The sequence below is a fragment of the Malus sylvestris genome, chromosome 11 (assembly GCF_916048215.2).
Source record: "Malus sylvestris chromosome 11, drMalSylv7.2, whole genome shotgun sequence".
Lineage (NCBI taxonomy): Eukaryota > Viridiplantae > Streptophyta > Magnoliopsida > Rosales > Rosaceae > Malus > Malus sylvestris.
The window spans coordinates 6,441,570-6,468,319 of NC_062270.1; the positions used below are offsets into that span (position 1 = coordinate 6,441,570).

The window sequence follows — 26,750 nt, forward strand, 5'->3', positions numbered from 1 at the left end:
AGCGCGTGCAAGTGCAGCAGCCTTGTTCTTGCACTCCCTCTGCTCATCAGCTGGATCACTGTCAGCGACAATTCCTGCCCCGGCTTGGAGATGAGCGACCCACTCTCTTTGCTTGTTTGCATCCTTGTATGAATACATTGTATCATACCGAAAGCTAGTTGGGAAAACAATAGTTCTCAGAGCGAGGGCGATGTCCATGTTGCCAGAAAACGAAATTCCCCAAAGCCACCACTGTATGGACCACGTCTAGTCACTTCTAGCTTATCGATCAGCTCCATGGCTTTCACCTGCATTGCAGTAAATGAGGAAACTCGAAAATCCTAAGCGAGTCCATACACAACATCGTGTTCCATATATCAACCATTAGTGGTGTAATAAGCCGATTCCTAACTGATTAGGTTAATCCTCAAGGCTTTTACTCGCAGGATTATACAGGTTAATTAGTCTAGGATCAATTTAGCTAACTGTTAAGAAATAAAACAAGAATAAAGGTCGTACCCAGTGCACAAGGCTCCCGCTTTACAGGTTAAGAAATAAAACAAGAATAAAAAGGTCGTACCCAAGGATTTAAATATCGGTAATATCGGAAATATCGGTAGTCCGAAAACACGGAAATATCGATGGAAATATCGGTATAATATCGATATCGATAAAAATTACATGGAAACCACGGAAATTGTAAGAAAAACTTGGAAATTTTTATTGAAACTTTGCAGGATGTTTATTTAGTCAATTATCTATTAATTTATCACAAAAAATTGGAAGGAAATGCATTGCATGATGGATTTAACATTATCAAGTTGATTATATAGCGAGCTGGCAAACATTGTGAGTGTAGAAAATATGTAGTAATTAATGAAAGAAGTTTAAACACACCATAATCATTTATATATAATGAATTAGTACAATATTTTACACTTTATACATTGCATGGAAAGATACATGAGTGACTTAGTACCACATAGAGTTCTAATGAGGTTCAAAATTTTCACCTTGGTGTTTTTTAAAATATAGAAATTTATCTTAGATAATAAATATTAGCTTGCAAACCTTGCAGACATCTTAATGACCATATAAGGCTGAATATGTAATCACAAACACATCTGTAACAAGTTGGATAAAGCCCAGGTACGTGGTTGACAAAGGAAGGGTTCAAATATAATCTGCTTGCTTAGTTAAAAAAAACAAAATATTATCTAAATAATTTATAATTTATATAACATATATATATATATATATATATATATATATAAAATATATCCTAAACTTTTAAAAATATAAATGGATGGCCTTCATTATTAAAAGTTAAAACCATGCACCTCTTTCACGTCACTTGTCTAAAAGTTTTAGACTAAAACCATCAAAGCCAATGGTTTTGTTTTTTTTAAGTCTCCCGTCCCACCACCAAGGTTTTCTCTCTCTCTCTCTCCCCGCACTGTCCCCTCCTCCTCCCTCATCTTCACAGATCTCTGTTCCTCTCTCTCTCCCCGCACCGTCTCCTCCTCCTCCCTCATCTTCACAGATCTCCCCCTTCTCGATCCTTCTCTCTTCTTCTCTGAGGCCCTCGATCCTTCTCTCTTATTCTCTGAGGCCTGACCTCTCTTCTCCCCCTTCTCCATTCGACCCACACACACACAGATCTCCCCCTTCTCCCACTCTCTCGATTCTTCGCCCACTCTCTCGATCCTTCGCTGCCGTTGATCGTGGCTCTGGCGAAGTCGGACTTGGCTTAGTCGTCTCTGGTGGTGCGCCGCTGAGCAAGGAGTTGGCCCAGTCATCGATTTTTCAGGTGAGATTCCATTGAAAACCTAAGTCCTAAACCGACATCACATATGTTGAATCGTTGATGCATGCGTGAAATTTGAAGCTTATATGTGAAATTGAAGTTAAAAATCGTGTTTTTGCCAGGTTTTTGGGACGAAATGGGCTCAGGAATAGGCACACCATCTCCGGCGTTCTTCTCCGGCGTTCGATATCGGAGGCCGATTGCACCGTTCAACAAAATATCTCGATATTTCCAAAATATCGCGATATTATCGATATTATCGATAATATAGCGATATTTGGACGAAAACCACACGGATACCTATTTAAATATCCATTCCCCGAAAAATCGATATTATCGGCGATATTTCGCCTGATATTTCGCCTGATAAACCTTCCCGACATCATTCCTCCCCAAGTCTACAAGCATAATATGCTCTGCACATTGCTTTTCATCATTCAAAACGTACTGTATCATAAGAGAAGTAACCAACCCAGCCGCCTGATAAAGAGAGTGGATGTTGTTAACCACCAACTTGTGACTTCGAGAACCTCCATTTTTAAGATTGAATAATGCAATAATACAAGGATAAATTTATGGCAATTTTGTGCCAAAGAAGTCTTTTGCGAAAGCCCAGAATATCACGCAATACATAACACTAGTGTCAACACAGTACATCTACAACCTAACAAAATGTACAGGAAAATATGAGCACACTGATAACCCACAGTTCTACTTGCCTAGTCCAAAACTTTGAGACTAAGAAGGGAAAAATAAGCAAAGCATGGTCTTCATTTTTATAAATAACTTCACCACAACTTTACAAATCTAAGTTTTGTTAACGAACCACATTTAAGGAGAACTGGTTTACTTTGAACTGAGAGGATTAAGATATGAGTACTACTAAAGCGTGTTATTTGTGTACTTATCATACCACAAAATGCTTCTGGAAGTTCATCAAGAAGTTGGGGTGTCCATCCCTCCATGATTCTCCGAGGAACAGTCATTGGATCCTCCACAAACTCCTCTGTCCTACAACCTTCTTTGTGGTCCATAATGGTAACCATGTTCTCCTTAGCCACGATTTCAATGGATGGTTGGGCACCAATAACACTGTGCCGGCCCTAACAAATGATTGACACCAAAAATTTGTAAGTGATCAATTATGGTCTACAGTCAGATGCAAACAAATACAAATGATACAAGGGGCTGAGGACGCTTACAACATTGGAGTCGTTGGAACCCGGCTCAACTGACTCAAACAGAAAACTTGGAGCATCTCTATCATCCTCCTTAACCAGACACCGGTAAGCGAGAACAGGAGTTAGATGATCCGAGAATATGCTCCGAGACAGAGGAATTAAATTCCCCTTCTTCGAGGCTTCTACAAACTTCTCTGATTCGTCGGCTGCAGTAAAATCAATCGTACAAATCAAAACTCGCATTAGTATAACCAATTCAGTTCCTTACAAACAGACATTGCCTGACAGAATCAAATTTTTTAATTCTAAAATTTGGGCAGATTATAATCATATAATGATCACCACTCTCATTGTTCGGCTAATCGAACCGAAATTAGCATTTTACAATGTAAATCAAAACACAATTAACTAAAAACCCAGAAATTCATTTTCTTTATTTTCTTCCAGCAAAACAGTCATAGATACTCAAATGTAAATGGCTAATACTCAATTATCCCCCCAACGTTCTACATTTTCTCGGAAACCAAACACATCCCAGAAAGCAAATGTAGTTGAATCAACTGCTCCAGAAGTAAAATTGAAACGAGCAACAAAAAAAATTACAAAGGTCGGGAAGAAAAAAGACAATGCGAAGATGAAAATTAAAGGAATCAAGCGAAGGAGGAGGGGTGCCGATGTGGGTAATGTACATATTGCCTACCCGAATAAACATTAGAAGGAGAAGGACCCGCATAGGGCTCCATATGAGCAACCAAAGACGATTGACTCGTCATGTGATGGGTAGCACCAGTGTCGGGATGCCAAAGTGGATCAGGCTTCTGTTCAAACTGGGTTGCGGCAAAGGGTGCGGCCTGATCAGGCCCACAGTACCTGTGCGGGCAGGTCTGGATATGCTGGAACGTATTGCAGTTATAGCGCCAAGGAGGGCCTAAAATTGGGCCTAAAATTGGGCCGAACAGGAACAAAGGGCTGCTCCAGTTTTTGTTGATGGGGATGTTGCCAATGATGCTGGACTGGGCCCGCAGCATTAAAGGGCCGACCACCACCACTAGAATTAAATTATGAGTAATACTATGTTTCGAATAAGGAAATAAACTTGGAATTTGGATAAAAATCAGAATTTATAAATTGACATGCACCAATTCCTTTATTTGGATTTATAAACATAGAAATTTAGAATTTCCGCGTGAAAAAAAAACTTGGAATTTGGGGCCTCCAATTCCCAAGTTTAAATTCCATGTAAATAAGTGTCATTTACCAATTTCTATGATTGAGAGTTTAAAATTAACAAATTCCATTCTCAATTTCATTGTTCTTTTAGGTTAACCAAAAAAGAAAAATCACAAAATCTAGAAAATAAAATCCCGTCATTTCAATTTTCGTCATTTTAAAATTCCTTAGTAATCTTAAATTTCTTCATCCAAACATAGTGTTAGGCTATTCATACCAGGTTTTTGTACCACATTTTCATACCATCTTAGGTGACATCTGATGTGGACAGCTACATCATTTGAAAATTTTGCAAAACCCAAAGAAAGAAAGGAGAAAGACTTCTCGTATACCACAATCTATCATTTAATTAACTAAATTTTATTAATTATTAGTTTATTAAATAATGAACTAAATTTAAAAATCTAATTAATTCAAATGATGTGGTTGTTCACATCAAATGCCACCTAGAGTGGTATGAAAATATGGTATGAATAACATTACTCTTAAATTATTGACAAGCGGAATCCAAAACGCACCCAAAAATTAGGTAAATATTTTTACTTTATAAGAACGAGTGGTTATCATGTGTTGCAAATTTGTAATGCGTTTTTGTGGAGCAAAAAATAATCAAGAATAATATAGAGGTGACACGTGGATTCTAGGATAAAATGGACAAAATTACCTTCGAGGCACACCGGAATTCCTACGCACGAGCAGTGGACAATCATCCCTCAATAAAGTTAAAAGTGCCCAAATAGGTATTTATTTATAACATCCCTCATCATATCTTCTCCACAATGTAACCCATAAATCATTCATTTTTTATTATATTAATTAGCTAATTAATTGATTAATTATTAAGTTAATTTGCTAATTAAACACAAACCATGAACTTCACCCACAAATCCATCCAAGTGGCCGGTCCATCTCCTCCCAAGGTGGCCGGCCACACCCCTATATAAACACCTTCATTCTCTCCAAAACTCAATTCCAATTCTCTTGCTAAACTCTCTAAATTCTCTAAATTCTCTAAACACTTTTCCCTCAAAATTCTAACTTTGGCATCGAAGGTTCTTCGGCCAAAGCCCCCCCCAAATCATCATGAGCGCGTGAGGTTTTTGGCCTTGACCTAAGGTGTTATTTGTTTTGTAGGTGCAATTTTGTCCAAGAGTAAGGAAGAAGAAATTTGCATCCACAAATTGATGCTTTCATTGAGAGTTGAGTCACACGCTCATAGAAGACTCTCGCATCTAAGGTTTTTCGTTTCCTTGCTTATTTGTGGATTTTTCGAACGTTCTTATTCTATGAATTTTTATTTCTAAAAATCCTTTGATAAAACGTAAAAGAAAAGTACAATAGCAAGAGATTCTAAAAATCCTTTGTAGTCTAATGCCGATGTATTCTTTGATAATTTGATTGCATATAAGATTGTATTGTTCCTTCTCTATCCGATATATATGAATTCATATGCAGAACTACTTGGTTTTCTATCATGGTCAAAGTCAAATACGTGAACACATTGCATTTTTTTTATATCAGTTTGTTATTCTAGATTGCATACCTGCAAAGTTCAAAAAAAAAAAAAAGTATTTATGGCTTTAAACTGATCAGTTCCTTTTCCTTTCTCCAATTCCAAAATTTCTCTTATTAAAAATCAAGCAAATTGAAGATCTGTAGAACGAGGATGAAAACTAATCCTTTTCCATCAACGTTTTGTGTTTTTAGTGGGTAGAGTTATGCTCTACAATGAAGAATGTGAGTGACTTTGAGAGCTTGAAGGAAGACAATCTCGCCGAAATTAACTTGAGGTATATTTAGAAAATAATTTTCTTTTTAAAATTTTATTAGGGTCTAAATAGTCATTTTATATTAGATATGTAAGACACTTAACAATAAATTTTTATGTGGGGTGTATTCAATAATATATGAGGTGTTAATACAAAAATCATTTTCTTTAACAAAAACAATAGTTTAGTTCCACTGCATACATCAGACTTTGCACAAGCGAGCCGTGGTGGACATATAGTAAGTCAGATTTTAGCAGAATCATTAGAGCAAGATGTTTTAATAGATCCCTTTGAAAATCTAAAAGAATTTAAACAAAACTTAGAATTCAGTTTTAAACTCCAGAAAGTTAAATTTGATAAAACAGACCTAGATAATCTAGTAAGAATAGCAGAAGAAACTCAAGTCTTAGGAGAAGATCCCATGAAGTATTGGGATGGAAATAAGTTTTTAGGAAAGATAAATATTATTAACCCAGATTTAATCATTAAAACTAAAGAAATAGCCTATGATAACCCAGATAAAAGAAGATTTTCAGAAATAGATCAAAGAATTACTATGGTCAGAAATAGAGCAGTGCAAGTTAGAGGACAAGCTAGGATGATAATAAATTATAAAAGATTAGATGATTATACATTCTCAGATGGTTATAAGATCCCCACAAAAGATCTTTTAATCCGTAGGATTCAAGATAAAAGAGTTTTTAGTAAATTCGATTGTAAAAGTGGATTCTGGCAGATTAAGTTAGAAGAAAGTAGTAGTCCATGGACAGCATTTAGTTGTAGCGAAAGACATTTCCAGTGGAATGTCTTACCTTTTGGATTAAAGAATGCACCTAGTATTTTTCAGAGAAAAATGGACTTAATTTTTAACCAGAAACCTTATTCAGATTTTTGTATTGTTTATATTGATGATATTCTAATTTTTAGCAGGACAAGGGATGAACACGATGATCATCTGTCAAGAATTTTTCAAGCTTTCTTAGATAATGGCATAATTATTAGCAAAAAGAAGTAAAATTCTAGTTTATATGCAAAAACAAGCTAAAGAGTAGAAGATGAGCTTTATTTCAAGATGCAATAGCCAATAGATGAGTAGAAGTAAAATTCGAACATATAAAAGGTAGTAATAACATTGTTCCAGATTTACTTTCAAGATCCTTTGATATTTTTTCAGACCAATGGCATCATCAAGCAGCAGTTCTTCAGGAGCTCACTCAGCTCAGAGTTTTCCAGAAAAACAGCCAGTTGGCTTGCCGAGTTTTCCAAAAATTTCAGATAAAACCAAGCCAAAAAGAGTAGCTTTTTCGGAAGATCTTTCACTTCCTTCAGTGGAAAATCAGTTTTACAAGTATAGAGTTCCCCAAAACTTCATTATAGATGTTTTCCGGTGGTGTATAATGGATTCAGTCCATTATTATACCAAGTTTTTAGAGAACAGACATCAAGCCGGACTCCTCCACACTTTGAGGTGTCTTTGCTTTGTTTTACATCAAATGAATTTAAAAATTAGAAGCAATCATTTTCAGAATGCTGGCTTACGCCCGCAAAGTCTTTCAGAGAAAATGAAAATTATGCTTTTTATTGTGTTTTCAAATGAAGAAACCCTGGAATTTATGATTCTTGGGAAAAAGTTTGTGCAGAAATTTCAGAATTTCCAAATAGTGTTTACAAAGGATTTCACACTAGAGATGCAGCAAGTATAGCTTTTGCAGAATTCATGGCAGAGAAAATCTGTATCCTGAGTGAAAACAGTTTAAGGGAGGAATTAGAGAAAATAAAAAGACAACTAAGAGAGTTAAACACTCAGATGAGCGTAGAGATCGAGTGTTTAGATGTAGAATTAGATTATGAAAGATCAAAGAAAGTTAATGAGATTGAATTTGGAAATCCATATGTTAGAAGAAATTTTGAAAAGCTTCCAGCAGAAATCCAATTCCAGATTCTCGAAAGAGAGGAAGAAGTTGGTTTCCTTTTCTACATTCAAGTTTTCCAGATTCTCGAATCAATGGAGAAGAGTTTCAGAATTTCAGAATTGGTGATAATCCTAGCTATCCACTCATTACGCTTGGATTATTATTCGATTATGGTCTTACAGAAGAAATCTATAATCCTCCAGTAGATGAAGATTCAGAAGTCTTTCCACAAGTTTTCAAAAGATCTGTTTCCCTCTACCGGCAGCGAGGAAGACAGACTCGGATTTTAATTAGCAGTATTCCACACAAAGTCAGAGAGTTAGAACACGATAGAAGAGTGTTCGAGCAGACCAAGAGGATGTTCAGAACAGAATATTTAGCAGGATATAATAAGGTATATATTAGGGGTCACTATGCTCCTAATACATTTTCAGCAGTTGGATTAGCCAGACAGAGGCTTTAAAGTTAAGGAGACGTTCAGAATTACAAAGCTTATTCTCTGGATGAATTTTTAGAAGAATCTGACGGTCACAATAATGGCTTCTGTAGAATTATCATAGAGACGGGCTACGGCTCACTTCTAACAACATCGATACTATCCTCAACTTGGTAATTATCACATGTACAATCCGTTAAGTGTGAAATTTTATTACAAAAAGCCTCGATAATAGTTGAAGTGAGATTAAGATATTTAAATTCTTATTTTTTTATTGATATGGTCGATGGAACATTTCAATAGCTTCACCATGGTTGCAATGGCCAGACACTACCAAATTTTTTCAGCTCTCACTTTTCTCAGAAGACTCATCTCATCTACAGACCAATCTTAGCTTGTGATGAAGAAACAGCAGACGAGATTGATGACATCTGGCAATGCGTCAATAAAGCTTGCAGCATAGGAGATAGAGACGATATTTCTATCGACTCTATTATTGCAGACAAAGCATGTGAATAAAGCTTGCTCCAAAAAAAAAAAAAAAAAACATGTGAATAAAGCTTATTCCCTTATCTTTTGGTTTGTCGTGTTGCAGCATTATTGGATTCCTTTTCCACAATGCGTGTCCTTCGTGGACCACCTTACGTGGCTACCACTAGTTCGTGTTGGTAGGAGATGCCTTCTTGGTGAAGGTATTTTGTCACGTTTTGCTTCTAAGATATGTGTAGGATCGACGTATAACGTTATCAATATTTGTATATCTACGATGCCCTTGCTTCCGAGACATGATCGAAAACGCAAATAAATGGTTCAGCAACTCAGTAATTTTTTTTTATTTCATTGTTGTATTTAATTTTTGTGTTAGACTCTCTATATACCCGAAGATGGAATCAAGTCGTTCGTAGTTCACGTTTTACCTTGTTTAGTAAAACAAACAAAAACATCATTAATTAAGCCAGCAAACACACGCCATCATCATATGTTACACTTCCTTCTAAACTACAGCAAATCACCAAATAATCAACAAACAACATAAATTCAAAAACTAAAATCAAATTAATCCATAATTAATCATAATTTAGCATGAAATCTCATGAAGCACTCATCTTTTGACTGAAGGCTCCACCATGCCTTGTGAAATTTCCAATCAGCTTCCAGCCGCCATAATACGGCACTGTATACAATGCACTACGCTTAGTATTGTATCATTATACCTATACGAAAACTTCAGTTGATGGGCACTGTTTACCAACAGTGATTTCACGAAAATACCTTTCGTTTTTCTTCCCATTCCTGCTTTGCTTTTCAATGTTAAACAGTGGATTTACAAATTTCCCCTTACTATTTGTTGGCTGGGGGTGCCACCACCTCTAAGAAGATACCTGTTTGTTCCATTTGGGTCCAGAATCTCCCCAGTTCTCTTTCTCACAAACCACGAACCAAAAAATTCTCTCTCTAAAAAGATCACGAACCCCAGCACAATCTCTCTCAAAACCTGTTAACCACAACACAATCCGGTCCCGATTCGAAGAAAGCTTTAAGCCCAGAAAAAGTTCGGTTTCATGGTGAGTTCTCCTACCGATTTGGTGCTTCTTTTTGTTTTTGTTTTTTCTAGATAGCATGCAGTCTTTTCTGAGTTAATGGTTGAGGGCTTTGTTACAAAAATAAAGTAGTGGTTGTGGGTCAGGTATGAGGTTTTTTAGGCACTCAAGATTCCTGAATTCTAAATGTGTTGAATTTGCTTTTGTTTTTCACTAATTGCATGCATCATAGAATTAATACAAATACAAAATGGAAAAATGATTTTCATCCATAAATAATATTCAAATACTTGAAAAGTTTGTTTTAAATTGGGTTTGGTTTCATTGGTTTTTCTGATTTTGAAACTTTTGTTTTCAGGCTCCAAAGGCTTTTAGGGGCTTGTTTGGTATCATATTAAAAAAAAATCATTATTTCTCAAAACATTTTTTTAAGAATCTCTCTTAAAAACAATTTTCTTTTAAGATTCAAAAACTTGTTTAGTATGAGATTTAAAATTATTTTTAAATCTTAGATAAGTTTGCTGAAATTAAGTATGGTTCCTTTGCAGGGGAGTTTGTTTTGATTTTTTGTGGAAGAATTCCAGTTTCCAGCGCTTCGTATTCTTCAATTACAGGTAAATGAATGTTGCATGTGAAATTTTTTTTCACCAAATAAAGAAAACCCTTTTGTTGGGTTGGGCGAAGCCATATTGCTTCTATTGGCATAAAACTATTCCCACACAATCAAAGTATGCAGTGGTTTGATAATTAAGTACAGAAAATCTTCGGCTGATATCCTTCTTCTCTTTGCGTGATAAAACCATGTTTTTTGGATTATGATGCTTATTCTGATTCGTATCTGTAATCATTGATGATATAACATTGTAGGCTTGGAGTAGGTTTTGTAGTCTTTTTCCTGAAATATAACTGAGTACTTCATAATCGTTGCAGTCCTTGGTTTGTGATTTTGTTGCTCGAGTACCGAGGTTTATCTTTTGGTGCTCTCTTATTGGTTCTCACATTTGATTCATCTCACCAAATCATTAATGTAGATTTCCTCTTGAAATTTTAGCTTTGAAATAGGTAGGTGGCGATCTTTGCTTGGCTCTATCAGTTGATTCACATAACCTAATAATTGAAGTCTTCTTTTCCTTGGGTCGGAAAAATGGCAATAATTCTACTTGAGTTGATATTTCTTAAAAAAAAAAAACTAATGAAAAGGGCATCAAATTTTTACATTTTAATAAAAAATCATCCATTAATTTTATTTAATGACAAGGACAAAAGAATTAAAAAAAAACATAAAAAACCGAACTTGCGCTGGGCGCGTCCCCCAACCCCCCTTCCACACTCCACTTTTTTCCCGATTGTCTGATACATTAATAGATTTTTTATTTATTTTATTTTTGCTTAGAATAAGAAAAAGAGTTCAAACTGAATTACATTCCCCATTTTTATATTTCTGGTGTTTTTTTTTCTAATAATAGTCAAGATAATGAGAAATTTTTCAATGTGCTCGGAGCACGGGATGGTACACCACGTGTATCTATACAAGTTGTGAGATTCTTGTGTAAAAAATTAATTACACAAAAAATAAAATTTTTCGCTACTTACATAATAACACGTGGTGTGCCACTTGTGTTATGGGCACAAGGTAAAGTTTCTTCAAGATGACACTCAAGCTCCAAAAATTGGATGGAGAGCTGCATTTATTTTTGTAGGTATGTAAAAAAATGTGAGGAAATTTTAATTTAGTAATTGAAAACAACTTTTTAAATATAATTATCGAGAACATAATCTTCTCAAGGTTTTGATCTAATGGATCACTTCTGGGTTCATCGTTTTGGGCGCAATGAGTGCTTTTACAGGACCAAAAAGAGTCTTAAGTTTCAAACCTTATGAAACTGAACCAAGAAGTAAACACTATTTATAAAAGTTGACCAATAAGTAGACACTATTTATGAAACTAAATCAATAAGCATACACTATATATGAAATTGAACCAATAAGTATACACTATTTATGAACGAAAACAAGAATTAGACAATATTTCTAAAACTAAACCAATAGATGAAAATTATTTATGAAACTGGACTATACAATATTTACGAAACTGGACTAAGAATTAGACAATATTTATGAAACAAGATCAAGAACTAGGCATTATTTATGAAAGTGGATCAATAACTAGGCACTATTTATGAAACTGGACCAAGAAAGAGACACTATTTATGAAATTATACCAATTACTATACATTATTTATAAAACTGGACCCAATAACTAGGCTTTATTTAGTCCAAGCATTTTTCATGAAAGTTCCCATTTCTTAATGAAATAAACTAATAGAATAATTAAGTCCTTTTGGGACCGCTCTTGCGCGGTTTAGAATCACTTCTGAATAAAGCACCTCCCACTTTTAAACCTAGAATCACCTCCCAAATAGGCCCTAAGCAATACAAGATCCAAAAGCTTTAAATAATCATTTAAGTTAATCCACCTGCTAATTAGGAAGAAAAATAATCAATTTGTAAAGTACTCTAATAACAGTGGTTGTGGAAAATGGAAACGGCTCCCCTCCGGATCCATTATGTGGGGATCCTAGAAAGCCTCACATCTCAGTCATTCATCGTGTATCGTGATGTCAGAAATCATTTGACTTTTATTATTTTAAATTAAACATAAATAATACCTGACGAAAATTGACTGCACGATAGACGATGAACGGCTGAGATGTGGGGATCCCAGGATCCCCACATAATGGATCTGGAGGGGATTGGAAAATTAGTATTTGGTCCTCCCTAGTTACTAATGCTTATTGATTAAGACGTTATTAGTTTTCAGATTTTGATTAAAGTCCCTACCATTAATGTATTGATGAATTTAGATGTCAGTTATATAATTTTTTGAAATAAAAATTAGTAATTGTTTTAGGGTTTTAATATTCACACCCTTATTACACTCCTAATTAATTTTCAATTCAAAATATTTCCAAAAAAAAAAAAAAGATTTAGTTTGCACCCATTAAATTTTTTTGTTTAGAAATATTTTCAATTTTTAATCTTAAATGTAACCATTCATATAACTTTTCAATTTTTTAATCCTAAATGTAAACAATACTTTTTTTTTAGTATAACATGTACCCATTTCTTTTTATATAAGATCCATTCCATTTTTTTCTAATCTATATTTTAAACTTATATGGGTACATTCTATTTCGTTGATCTAAGAATGTATCCCCGTCAAGGAAGAAAATATCGGTAATATCGGAAATATCGGTAGTCCGAAAACACGGAAATATCGATGGAAATATCGGGATAATATCGATATCGATAAAAATTACATGGAAACCACGGAAATTGTAAGAAAAACTTGGAAATTTTTATTGAAACTTTGCAGGATGTTTATTTAGTCAATTATCTATTAGTTTATCACAAAAAATTGGAAGGAAATGCATTGCATGATGGATTTAACATTATCAAGTTGATTATATAGCGAGCTGACAAACATTGTGACTATAGAAAATATGTAGAAATTAATGAAAGAAGTCTAAACACACCATAATCATTTATATATAATGAATTAGTACAATATTTTACACTTTATACATTGCATGGTAAGATACATGAGTGACTTAGTACCACATAGAGTTCCTATGAGGTTCAAAATTTTCACTATCTTCATCATCTCTATGTGTAGAGTGAGTGTATTTTGAAGAGTAGTTACCAACTATGGCAATGGTTTTCAAGAACCAAAACCCAAAAGTCAATAGGAAACCGAATACTTCGGTATTTTTCGGGATTACCAAACAAATGGGATTTGGAAACCAATCCCATATCGAAAATTTCGGTATTTTTCGGGATGGGATTCCCGAACTTCAGGATGGTTTTGGTTTAGGATTTTTCGGTTTGGGTTTGGGACTTTTTCGGTTTGGTTTGGGATTTTCCGGAATTTTTTCCAGCCCTTGACCAAATAAAAAATAGAAAAATTAAAAACCACTTGCCATTGACTAAGTAATTAATTGACACAATTTAAAATATAATACCACAAAAAATTTGGAATATGTGCAAATTTGTTTCTTGTAAAAATAAACCATATATATAAATATTGTAGCTTATTATCATAACAACATAAGTGGTACAGTGGTTAAGGCCTTAAGAAGTTAAGGGGGAGGGGTTCGAACCCCTTTATGCTCAAAACCGAGTCTTTTCCAAATTTTAAGGAATTTTTGGACTAATATCGCGACATTTTAGCGAATATCGCGATATTATAAAAAATATCGAGAAATATCGCGATATTTTCGATATTTGCGATAATATCGCGATATTTTAACGAAAACTCATTGGATACTCCTTAAAATATCGGTAAGTCAAAAAAACGAAAATTTCGCCGATATTTTCGATATTTAAATCCATGATCCCCGTCAAGTTTAATCAAAGAAATTTAATAATGTTATTAAGTCTTTTTTTGTGGTTTTGGAAAATGTACCCATGTTTTGGTACAATAATTTTTTTACTATTATTTACGAATGTGTATATACACAATATATTGGAGAGTATAATTTATCCTTTAATATTTTTAATTCCACTAATTATGGGTTTTATTTAAAATCTCATAAATATAAACAACTATAACTACAAATTTCAATTTTCAATTTAAGAATATAATAACTTACATATAAATATATTATTTCATTAATGTCAAAGACTTAGATCAAAAGCTGAAAACCAACAAGATTTCAGTTAAAGAGCATTGATAGTTAGGGATCGCATCCCAACTCTGCCCTTAAAAAATTATTATTCTAAGCAATGCGCATCTAAAACTATGATATCTCATCTTATCAATCTTAGATTTAAATAGTGACTAGAGATTACAAAGAGAGATGAAAACAAGTTTAATAACAATTAAGGATTTTGTTATTGCATGATTCAGTGAGTTTCTTACTGAATAACATCGTAGAGGAGAAATGATCACTTGTAGGAAAATGATTCAATGAGTTTGTTACTAGATAACATTTGATTCATTTTTTATTTGCTCAATAAAACGATTAAAAAGAAATTAGAGTGTGTATAAGTAACAAATTAATGAGAGTTTGTAAAATGTAAAAAGAAATGAGAGTATGTAATGGGATCATTAACAACATAATCAAGAATAATCATTATGTTTATCTCATTGAATCAGCATTTTCTATTTGTCAAAAAATAGGACAAACATAATGATGTCTAAATTCAGAAGCTGGAATACAACTATGATTCATTGAGTTTCTTTTTGTCAGAAAATGTAAGTTGATGTCTAACTTCAGAGTTGTACAGCTATAGAGTATGCTATTTATTTCATCTTATACTCCATATTTGTGCTTAGAGATAAGCAAAATGATGTATGAGAAACTTCATCAAGCAGCCCTTTTGTTTTAATGGTTTTTCGGTTGATGTTTTGTTTAATGGTTGCTCTTTTGCGACTAAATTGGTGGTTTCATATATTAAGTTCAATTGTTAGAAAGTAGAATTTTTCTTCGGTTTGGACGTGATTTTTTCCATATATTTAATTACTTACAGAACTTGATCGTCTCTGTTTCAACTCTGTTTGCGTTATGAATAGCAACTCTTTCCAAGTTTAACATGGATTTATTTTTAGAGTGGAATTATGTACAGAAAATCTCTAAAGATGCTGACAATGGAGGGACATTGATTCAGAACACAGTGGTCAAGTCTTTACAAGCTAATTCTGCAGGTAATAGAAACTACACCTTTTCTCTCTGCTTGCATGCTTTTTAACATAGAGAGAAATTGAAATTGTACTTTAGAATTAGCGTTCTTTTTTATGATCTACTGCCTGGTAAGGGTTCTTGAAATTGTATTTTAGAATTAGTGTTTTTCTTGATTCAAAACAAAAGGTCTATAATTTCCTTCCTACATTCCATGTATTTACATAGTATTGCCTATTGTAAATATATTTACAAATTTTACATGTTTTATACGGTTTTGAAACACTCAACATAAGGGACCTCTGTTTCATATGTATTTATTTTTGCTTAAATGTCAAAATGGTCCCTGTATTGTAGCCACATGGCAAATTTAGTCCCCATGTTTTTGTTTTGGTTAATTTAGTCATCATGTTTGTTTCTGTTAGTCAATTAAGGATATTTCATTCAATCTCTTTTAAAAAATTCATAAGAAAATTTATATGAGATATTATTATCATTTCTCTTTACAAAAAAATGCAAATTAATAAGAAATAACACATATAAGAGATAAAACATCCAATCTGAAAAATGATTAAGATTGTGACATAGAAAAGAGAGGGTAATGTTAGGGAGGAGGTCGGGAAATTGGAAGGAGAATAAATTTTCTTTTAATTTCATTTTTAAATATTTTAAATCAAATAAATAATTTTATAAATAAGTTTACAATAATTTATAAAAAAATTTACAGAAATTAGATGGAAATGTCCTTAATTGGCTAATGAAGATAAACACAATGACCAAATTGATCAAATTGAAAATACATGAATTAAATTGACCCAATAACTAAAACACAGAGACCATTTTAACATTGAAGCCTTTATTTTTAGAACACTTCCAGCCCAGCCAAGTCCCCTGGGCGATGAGCTCTGGAATCCCCCTACCCAAAAAAAAAGAAAAAGAAAACGCAGCTCCAGCCCATTCCAATAACCTCGGCTCCCCTGGAGCCCCCACTTTTCCCCCAGGTCCGAATTGACTGGCCCAGCCACCGGGTGGTATGACATCACTTTGATGTTAGCCATGATTAGAAAATTATAAAAAATACAAAAACTTATAAAAAGTCAATTAAAAATATAAAAAAGTTATAAATTTTTTTCTATAAATACCATATTTTTTCACTTTACATCACATTTCAATATTTTCAAATACTTTTCAACCAATTTTTTATTGTCATTCCAAATTAAAAATAAAATTATTTCTTATTAAAAAATATTTTAATACCAATAACCTGGGCTATTTGGTGGAGATGTAATGAGACAGTTACTGTTCACTAAAGACAGTTACTAACTTACCATCCACTTTGGCGGATTGGGTTGCCTATAGCACATGGAGACATTTAGGGGTAGGGTTGCTCTAAAAAGTGGAGTTTTAAGGCAGCCGATGAGAAATGACTCCAAACGCATCTACTTTTGTGTTAAATATAATAAAGTCAGTCTTTGTTTAATATCAATCCAATAACTCTTGGTTTGAATTAGTTTATTTGTAGCGAAAACGAACCATAGTTTTCGTTACATTGATATTGCTAGCTAATTTGTGATTATCTCCCCCAGCAAAACTCAATTCCATTTGCAAAGAAGAGATCGATCATGGCTGTGGAGGTGGTAGGCGGAGCATTTTTCTCCGCTTTCTTTCAACAAGTATTTCAAAAGATGGATTCTCAGGAGGTCAAGAACTTCATCAGAGGAAAGAAACTGACTGATGGGTTGCTGAAGAAGTTGAGGATCGAGTTGTTATCTGTCAATGCTGTTTATGATGATGCCGAGCAAAAGCAATTAAGTAACCAAGTTGTGAAGCAGTGGCTGCATGAGCTTAAAGAGGCAGTCTTTCATGCTGAGGACCTTCTGGACGAGATCAAGACAGAAGCGTTAAAGCGGAAAATGGAAGCTGAATTTGGAAGTAGCATAAGCAAGGTACAAGACCTCATCTCTGCTTCTTTCCATGCTTTTGATGAGTCTATAGACAACAAGATAAAGGAAATTATTGAGACGCTAAGCTTCATTTCACAACAGAAAGATGCCTTCGGTTTGAAAGAACGTTGTAGTCACAGAATCTCACAAACATTGCCTTCAACTTCTTTAGTAGAAGGCTCTGATGTATATGGAAGAGATCATGAGAAGGAAACCATCATTCAATTGTTGCTATCAGATGATGTTACTTGTAATAAGATTGGCGTCATTCCCATCGTGGGCATGGGTGGGATCGGAAAGACCACCCTTGCCCAGCTCTTATACAATGATGATAAAGTGAAGCAGCATTTTGTGCTCCAGGCATGGGTTTGTGTTTCTGATGAATTTGGCGTTGTTAAGATCACACAAACAATTTATGCATCAGTCACTTCACAAACCTGTGATACCACAGACCTAGACCAGCTTCAAGTCAAACTCAAAGATGCTTTGAAGGGGAAGAAGTTTCTTTTTGTTCTTGATGATGTTTGGAATGAGAATTACAATATTTGGGATTCCTTAAGGCGCCCCTTCGAGTCTGGAGCTCATGGAAGTAAGATCATTGTCACCGCAAGGAATGATGGCGTTGCAACTACGATGGGTACTTTGCAAACCCACTATTTAAAGAACTTACTTGAGGAAGACTGTTGGTTTTTATTTGCAAAACATGCCTCCAAAGATGCAAGTGGTGTTGTAGATCCAAATCTTGAGGTAATTGGAAGACAAATTGTTAGCAAGTGTAAAGGCCTTCCTTTAGCTGCAAAATCTCTGGGTGGTCTCTTACGCTCTGAATCAAAAGTGGAGGAGTGGGAAAATGTGCTAAAAAGTGACATATGGGAGTTGTCATATGCAAAGATTGACATTCTGCCGGCTCTATGGCTAAGCTACCAGTACTTGTCTCCGGAGCTGAAGCGTTGTTTTGCTTATTGTTCCATATTTCCCAAAGACTATAAATTTAACAAATCTGAATTAATTTTGTTGTGGATGGCCGAAGATCTTTTACAACCCCAAAAGAAGACTATGTTGGAAGATGTTGGAAAGAAATACTTTGATGATCTGATCTCACGGTCATTTTTTCAATACTCATCTTCAAATGATTGTTTCATCATGCATGATCTGATGCATGATTTGGCGACTTACGTATCTGGAGAATTTTGCATTAGATTGGAAGACCACAACTTCTCATTGGACGTTGTGAGCAAGGGTCGTCATTTTTCTTATTTGCAATATTCATCTAATGTTGATTATAAGAGATTTGGCACTATTTATGAAGCTAAGTATCTGCGCACCTTCATTCTTGGCGATCTCTATTTGCCGACAGTACGACTTGATCTCCTTTTAATGCTACAGTGTTTAAGAGTTCTCAAACTACGTGTGCATGATATCACGGAGTTGCCTGATTTGATTAGCAACTTGAAGCATCTACGGTACCTCGACTTGTGTAACACTCCAATCCAGAAATTACCGGACACGGTATGCAGTTTGTATAATTTACAAACATTGTTGTTGTCAAATTGTACATGTCTAGCTGAGTTGCCCACCGATTTGAGAAGACTTATCAACTTGCGCCATCTTGATTTCAGAGGTACGAAAATAAAAAAGATGCCCCCCCCCCCACATGGGCAAGTTGAAAGATCTCCAAACATTCGGAGGTGAGTTTGTCTTGAGCAAAGATGCTGGGGGATACATTGATGAGTTAAAGGGGTTTCAGCATTTGAGTGGAAATCTTCATATTTCAGGGCTTCAAAATATCAAACATGCTGAGGATGCTTTGGAGGCCAAACTGAGGGACAAGAAGCTCAGTGAAATACATTTGAAATGGGAAGGTGACACTGCTGATTCTCAAAACGATAGCCGAGTGCTGGGCAACCTGCAGCCCAATACAAACCTAAAGGTACTGGCTATAAAGGGATACGGAGGTATAAAGTTTCCAGGTTGGTTAGGAGATGAGTCTTTCTCTAATCTCATCACTCTCCGACTTGAGAATTGTGGATATTGTTTCTCCCTGCCAGCATTGGGGCGGCTAACGTCCCTCAAAAGGCTTGAAATTGATGGGTTGAATGGAGTGGAATTAGTGGGGTCTGAGTTTTATGGGCCTGCATTTAAATCTCTGGAGTTTCTGAGTTTCCGCAGTATGCGGGAATGGCAAGAGTGGTGTTTCCCTGGAGGTGAAGAAGAAGAAGGCGGGCATTTTCCTAATCTTTGCGAGCTTAGTCTGGAGAACTGTCCCAAACTAACGGGGAAATTACCGTTATACTACTTCCCAAGACTTGAGCGGCTAATTTTGCAGAAAGTTAATATCGAATCCCTTGCTTGTTCGCAAGAATGCAATAAATTCAATATTGAACTCCCATCCCTCCGTGACTTGGGAATATCAGATTGCCCGAATCTGGTATGTTTTGTGGGTGGTGGAGTGCTGCTTGCGCCCAACTTGAAGAGGATATCTATGTGCCGTTTTAAAAACTTGTGGTCAGTGCCAGAGGAGATGCACGCCTCTCTCCCGTCTCTTCAGTCTCTGTCCATGGAAGAGTGTGAAGAATTTAAATCATTTCCTGAAGAATCTAAATTCCCATCCCTCTATTATTTGAAGATAAAGGAGTGCCCAGAATTTGTGGGTTTCCCCCATGGAGGACTGCAAGCGCCCAACTTGAAGATGATGAAAATCTATGAATGTAACAAATTCGGGTCAGTGCCAGAGGAGATGCACGCCTCTCTCCCGTCTCTTCAGTCTCTGTTCATAGAAGGGTGTAAAGAATTTAAATCATTTCTGGAAGAATCTAAATTCCCATCGCTTGATGATTTGAGGATATACAAATGCCCAGAATTTGTGGGTTTCCTCTATGGAGGAGGACTGCAAGCGCCCAACTTGAAGAGGATGGAAATCAAAGAATGCAATGAATTCAGGTCACTGCCAGAGGAGATGCACGCCTCTCTCCCGTCTCTTCAGTCTCTGTCCATACTAGGGAGTAAAGAATTTAAATCATTTCCGGAAGAATCTAAATTCCCATCCCTCAATAATTTGTATATAATGAATTGCCCAGAATTCAGGTCACTACCAGAGGAGATGCACGCCTCTCTCCCATCTCTTCAGTCTCTGTCCATAGAAGGGTGTAAAGAATTTAAATTCCCATCCCTTAATCATTTGTGTATAATGAATTGCCCAGAATTCAGGTCACTGCCAGAGGAGATGCACGCCTGTCTCCCTTCTCTTCAGTCTCTGTACATACAAGGGAGTAAAGAATTTAAATCATTTCCGGAAGAATCTAAATTCCCATCTCTCTCGTATTTGAATATATGGTATTGTCCAGAATTGGAATCATTTCCGGAAGGGGGATTGCCGTCCAAATTGCTTTCACTCAGAATCGGGAGTTGTAAAAAACTGATGGCAAACCGTATGCGGTGGGGTCTACAAACACTCACCTCTCTCGAAAGATTGGATGTCAGCTTCTCAGAATGTGAAGAAGAAGAAATTGGCGAATCATTTCCAGAAGAGGGGCAGCTGCCAACCACTCTCACTTCTCTCGGAATCTTCCAGCATCCGAATCTGAAAACAATTGACGGCAAGGCGTTAAGACACCTCATCTCTCTCAAGGAGTTGAACATTTTTTTTTGTCCTCGACTCCAGAGCTTGCCAGATGAAGGGCTACCCACTTCTCTTTCTGGTCTAGAAATCCGCGAGTGTGATTTGCTAACACAACGGTGCCGGAGAGACACGGGAGAAGATTGGGCCAAGATTTCTCACATCCCCAAGGTAGTGATTGATAACCGAAAGATATGATTTGCAATGGTACGTAATTCATCAACGTGTGTTTATGTGTTTATTTACGATATGGCTGTGTAAATTTTAAATCATAAACATGTTTCAAATGTTAATGTTCACATAATAACAAATTTTACAGGTACTCTTGTCCCATATAAACTTGAAAGTATTTGCGATAGAAAGATACGGAGCTACAAAAATTCCAAATCGGTTAGGAGATGACTTGTTCGTTCTCTCATCTTGTTACTCTTCGACTTGTGGATTGTGAACATTGTTTTTCAATGCCAGCATTGGCACAGCTACCATCTCTCAGAAGGCTTGACACTGATGGGTTAAATGGAGTGGAATTGTTCCTCTTTTCTTATTGTGTCTTACGGTGGTTCTATTATACGACAGTTTGTTGTATCGAACTAGTCTTCGGTGAAAAAGGAGCTTCAACAAGTCTATGAGCTCTAGTTTTCGAATTTCCTTTTTCAAGTTTGTTTCCAAATTATGTCTATTGAGAGGTAGATTTTGGTACTTTGTAGAATTCGAATTCAAATGTTTGGTTTGTAAAATATGGATGATGATTTCATTTCTGTGGAACTGTGAATCTATGATCATGCTTGAATGTTGTCAGACCATTATCTATTCTAAAATTGAGGAGGGATTTGACTGTAGCTTAGCTACAGTCAAATGATTGACCCTCGATTTTGCTTTATTTACATCACTACCATTATATCTCTGGCTGGGTTGGAAGGGTAATTATTACAACTTAGAAGGGTAATTTTGTCCGTGGGTTTGAGCCGAATTTCACTTTTATTTACAAAATTGCCACCGCCTTTTCCTTCCCTCTTTCTCTCTCCCGACTCTCTCTCGGTAACCATCCATCAAATCCCCATCCTTCCCTTTTCTCACTCTGCAAGTCTCATTTCCTACAACCCTAGAGCACCGTTTCTCTCTCATTTCTCTCAAATTTGACTCAGGGAGAGAGAGGGAAGGGGGACAGAAGGGTTGACAGGTTGGAGGGAGAGGATCGTCGGGATTTAGGGGAGAGGATTTTCGGCAGGGAGGTATGGGTTTAGGGAGAGAGAGAGTAAGGGAGAAGTATGGGGTAGGCGAATTTCCAGGGATTTCTTTTCACCCCTTCACTCACCACGAACCCACCTTTCCCTTCTTTTCTTCCGTCCTCAAATCTTCTGATTTCCCTCTCACAAAATACCCACCAAGGAAACCCTACTTTTGGTTTATTTTGGGATTTTGTTTGCGCTCTCGATTTTCAGACGACGGGCCAATTGGTTGATATTTGGATTTCTTCTCCTTTTGTCGAAACGCACAAATTTTGTTTCGGTGGGATTGGTCTCGAATAGCTGCGTGTGTCTACCTTTCCAAGGTATGGTGTTCACCGATGGCATGTTTTAGTGTGTTTCTGTTTTTTTTTTCTTTGTTTTGTATTTCTAATTTATCGTTTGCTGCTTGACAATGGTGATTGTATGTTTTAGTTTGGATGTTTTTCTGATTTTGGTTTGGTCAGTTTTTTTGGGCTGCTTGAGAAAATGTGATCCCATGTTTTGACTGAGTGAAATAATTAATAGATAAAAAGAGTGGAGAATTAGTGTCAAGAGTAGTGATGGAAAAAATGAGGAAAAAAATATAGATGTGGAAGAAAAAGGGGGGGGGGGGCTGGAAATCGAGCAAGGTGAAGAGAAAAAAAATAGGGGTTAAGTGAGCAGCCAAAAGAGAAAAAAAATGAGGGGAAAAGGCTTAATTTGGGGAGTGGGCAAAAGAGAAAAGCAAGGGAAGGGAGACAGAACAGGAACAAGGTGTGGTTTTGTTGTTGGTTTTATCCAAATTTTTGATTTGGCATTGGTTTGAAGCTTATGTGTTATTAGTATAGTCTAATTTAGTGTTGGTTTATCTAGGTTTGTAGCTAATTTAATGTTAATGTTGATCTAGGCGTTTTAATTTGTTGTGAACTTATATGAGTTTCGTTTTTTAATTGTTATTTTACAGTTGCTAGGGATGACTTTGGCTTTTATATTGGTTTGGGTATTTTTTTTTTTCATTTGAAGATTTAGTGTCATTATACACCTTTGCACCACTGTTTGTTATGTTTTTCTCGGTTTCTGTATATAGTTTTGGTACAATTGGACTGTTCTTTTTAACTTAATTAAAGTTTTTGAGACTTAATTGAATGAAAGTTTAGTGTGTGTTTTGGACTAATGGTTTTGTGTTGTTATGTGGGTTTGTGAAGATGGATGGATGTGTGGCTCGGTTGCAGGAGCTGCAGTACACAGTTTCGGGCGGTACGAAGGTGATCTCAGGAGTGAGTCTCAGCCCTGGGAGTTCTAGAGGTTATCTCAGGGCTAGCCTCCGATGCAAACAAGAAACTGCAAGGTAATTGAGAATCTGATTTTAATTTGATTTGTACAAACCAGGAACAAAAAATCCCAGCTTTTGCTTGAATTTGAAGTTTTTGATTTTGATATTGGAACTGAAATGGGTCTTTTGATTTATGCAGGATTAAAGGCTCAGCCCCTAGAAAATCTCCTGTTGGCAAGTTTCCAGCAAAGGCAGGAGGTATCTCCCTCTCTCTCTCTCTCTCTCCCTAAAATCATAGACGTATGGCCAAATGTGTTTTTTGACAAGAAAGTTTATCCTTCACTTTTTTCAAAGAACAAAATTGAGTTTAGATTCAAAATCTGAACCTTTTGTTTTTGAAAATACGACATTCTAAACAACAGAAGCTCATTACTTTTTGTTTTTTAATAAAGCCATTACCAGTTTCTGAATTGATTCTACATTTTACTCTGTTTTTATGCCTAATACCGTTTGTTTTCCATTGGGTAGCTGTATAAGTTTTCCATAAGCTTCGATCATCTCCCCAATAAACCCAGAGCCTCCTTCTCTCCCGCTAAGCAAAAGAAAATCAAGGAGGCCTGCAACTTCGTTTGCAGTCCGCCACTGCAAATCAGTCTGGAAACTGGATTCAAAGGTAAAACACACCGATGTCTTTGATTTTGGTCTCTACTGCACAGTTTGACAGACAAATGATAAACCTAACACATGCATGCTTTGATTTCCTTGGTAGGTCATATTTTTCACTTTCTGGATGTGCAAAGTCTGGATAGTACACATCACCGGACCAAACCTTTATCAGGTAAGGAATTCCATCGCGTTTGTTGAAAATATTTGCTTCCTTTCCTCTCATGTATGTGTATGTATGATTGTATGTGTGTGATTTTAGATTGTAATGCATCACAAATTTGTGGCATAAAAATTGACATTTGTAGACTTACCCTTTGTTTGGTGACTGTGATAATTGAGAGAAAGGAAAATAAAATTTCGAAGATTGATGCTTTTATGTGATTTCTTGGCTCTTTTTTTCATATGATTTTCATTGTATGTGTGCCAGTGTATGTCTCTTCTTGAAAAATACATGTTGAAAATGGGAGAATTTTGGACATGACACGTTTAGAAGTGAGGTTTTCTGAATGAAGACACTTTTATGATTTGTTTGTAATTTGTTTTGCAAATGGGTAGGAATGTCATTCTAAAAGGATATTGGCAGGAGAGGGTGGAATGTCATTCTAAAATATGTGTAATTCAATTCTCTCATTTTCTATAGCAGAATTGCGGATTTCTAAATCGAAAAGGAGAAATAAACACTACAGCAGTTTATGCAGAAGGAGCATGTAAAAGAGAAGCACAGGTAAAGGTTTATGAGGTCAGTTTGCTGTTTTCTTTTTAGTGTTTTCAATTTGTTCCTTTTAGTCTGGCTGCAATTTTTTAATCTCTGGTTATGCATCAATTTCTCTGCTTCTTTGTAAATCTTGCAGGTGAGGACAACACACTTATCGGGGCAATGTCGGAATGTTTAGGCTTGGGTGGAGACATGGACTTATGGAAGAGGTGAAGTAGCTTAGGTTTCTGTCATTAGCTTTATCTGTTCTATGCATCTCTGCAATCTTACAATGCTCCTTTATTTAATTGCAAGATGTTGGGGACCGGTTACTGGAATACAAGATTTGGAACAAAAGTGGTTGACAATGCAAGAGTCGAAAGCAAGTGTGAAATTCACATTGAAAATGACAGGTGAGAATGCTAATCATATTCTAAAAAAATGTTGGGTTTCCTGATGAGTTCTCTAGCTGAATTCAAGAGGCTAAATTAGTGATTTGGAGTTAATTTTGTAAATTTATTGAATAAAGTTATTTGTTATTTAGCTTATCTTGCGTTTGGTTTGGTTTTAGGAGAGGGTTACGCATGATCCGTAGCTTCATTCAACCTCGCTGTTTTCGTTAGAATCACAATTAAAGGTCAGTTTTTCCAACATTTTTTTTGCTTTTTGCTGCATGTTTGTGCATGTTTGGTCTCTGAGATTTTGTTTTTAGTCACTGTTGATTTGTAGTTTATGTCTTCCTTTAGCTACATATTGACACATGTTTATTCTCAGCATTTTTTTGTTATGGTAAGTGGTTTGGGGAGTTCTGTATTATTATATAATCTTTGGGGCTATTTTAAGTAAAAATGAAATGTTGACATTGATATAGCATACGGCACACTTAATTCACACTCCTATATTCGGTTTTCATGTTTCCATTGCAACACTCTGCATTTCCGAGCCAATGAATTTTTTGATAAAGATGTACTTAAAGCAATTACATGCTCTATCAAGTATGTTTTATATGTGGTTGTGGTAGTTGCAAGGAAATGAAATATTTGTGCTGATAATTGGTAGTTTAAATATATAGAAATAGAGAAGAATTATAAATGGAGCACCTAGGATATTTAACATTGTTTTCTTTTCCATGTATTTTTTCTCATGTTTAATATCTGCTTTTGCTTATGCATATGATTCAAGTGCTATTTTTATTAGTGTTAATTTTGGGTTGCATATCAACAAACTAACCCAGTTAATTTTGCTTAGTGTTCATGTATAACGAGAACTCTCATTGCATCAACTTGAACAAACATTCTTCTACTTAGTTGCTTAGCTGCTGCAACAAGAACAGGAGAACTCTCATTGCATCAACTTGAACAAACATTCTTCTACTTAGTTGCTTAGCTGCTGCAACAAGAACGAAACACTTTTTATGTGTTTTTGTTTAACTGCTAAAACAGGTGATTGGCCTCCAGGACATATATTTTGCCATCTTAACTTTAAAGGCAATACATATGTAAAATGCATGTTGCTTAGGGAAACAGAGCATTTTTTGCAACCACATCTTTTGTAATCAGCTTAGTTGAATGTATATAAAAGTTAAGCTACTTATCTTACCTACACCGATCACTCATCTATCATTTTTGTTCGTTCATGATTATGTTGAATTTTTTTTCAGGTTAAATGTGTCTTATTCATGTAGTTAAGGATGGTGCATTCAAGTCCCGCAGCAACGCGCGGGCATTTTTCTAGTAGTATCGAAAACCCTCTGTTGTTTACCAATCGATCTCAAGCGGTCTAGATTCGATTTGTTTAATTAGTACTGCAAGAT

At 35.6% G+C, this 26,750-nt stretch overlaps 4 protein-coding genes, 1 long non-coding RNA gene and 1 pseudogene across 10 annotated transcripts in view; 3 read left to right on the forward strand and 3 right to left on the reverse strand.

The window, feature by feature from the left end:
- Positions 1–21,894, forward strand: part of LOC126589050 (putative disease resistance RPP13-like protein 1) — a 93,349-nt gene extending 71,455 nt beyond the window's left edge. The window contains exons 7-8 of the mRNA XM_050254234.1: positions 20,421–21,303; positions 21,416–21,894. Of these exons, the coding sequence (XP_050110191.1) occupies positions 20,421–21,294 (874 nt within the window). The 3' untranslated portion in view covers positions 21,295–21,303; positions 21,416–21,894. The remainder of the gene's footprint in view (positions 1–20,420; positions 21,304–21,415) is intronic.
- Positions 1–26,750, reverse strand: part of LOC126589051 (anthranilate synthase alpha subunit 1, chloroplastic-like) — an 88,093-nt pseudogene that overhangs the window by 43,256 nt on the left and 18,087 nt on the right.
- Positions 1–26,750, reverse strand: part of LOC126589058 (uncharacterized) — a 68,056-nt gene that overhangs the window by 29,483 nt on the left and 11,823 nt on the right. The gene's annotated exons all lie outside the window — the stretch shown is intronic.
- LOC126589054 (anthranilate synthase alpha subunit 2, chloroplastic-like) overlaps positions 1–26,750 on the reverse strand; it is a 53,974-nt gene that overhangs the window by 9,702 nt on the left and 17,522 nt on the right. The window lies entirely within an intron of this gene.
- LOC126589052 (putative disease resistance RPP13-like protein 1) lies at positions 9,497–20,784 on the forward strand. The gene is made up of 5 exons (XM_050254235.1): positions 9,497–9,880; positions 10,405–10,470; positions 15,468–15,563; positions 17,124–20,564; positions 20,688–20,784. Exon 4 carries the CDS (start codon positions 17,160–17,162, stop codon positions 19,170–19,172), a length of 2,013 nt encoding a protein of 670 aa, XP_050110192.1. The 5' UTR covers positions 9,497–9,880; positions 10,405–10,470; positions 15,468–15,563; positions 17,124–17,159; the 3' UTR covers positions 19,173–20,564; positions 20,688–20,784.
- On the forward strand, positions 24,110–26,539 carry LOC126589062 (uncharacterized). 5 transcript variants are annotated; one of them, XR_007611696.1, is made up of 7 exons: positions 24,110–24,250; positions 24,347–24,415; positions 24,887–24,982; positions 25,095–25,167; positions 25,253–25,350; positions 25,509–25,574; positions 26,186–26,539. It is a non-coding gene; the product is annotated as an uncharacterized LOC126589062 (long non-coding RNA). The 5 variants fall into 5 exon arrangements; XR_007611694.1 differs by having other exon boundaries at positions 24,884–24,982; positions 25,095–25,350; XR_007611697.1 differs by having other exon boundaries at positions 24,884–24,967; positions 25,095–25,350.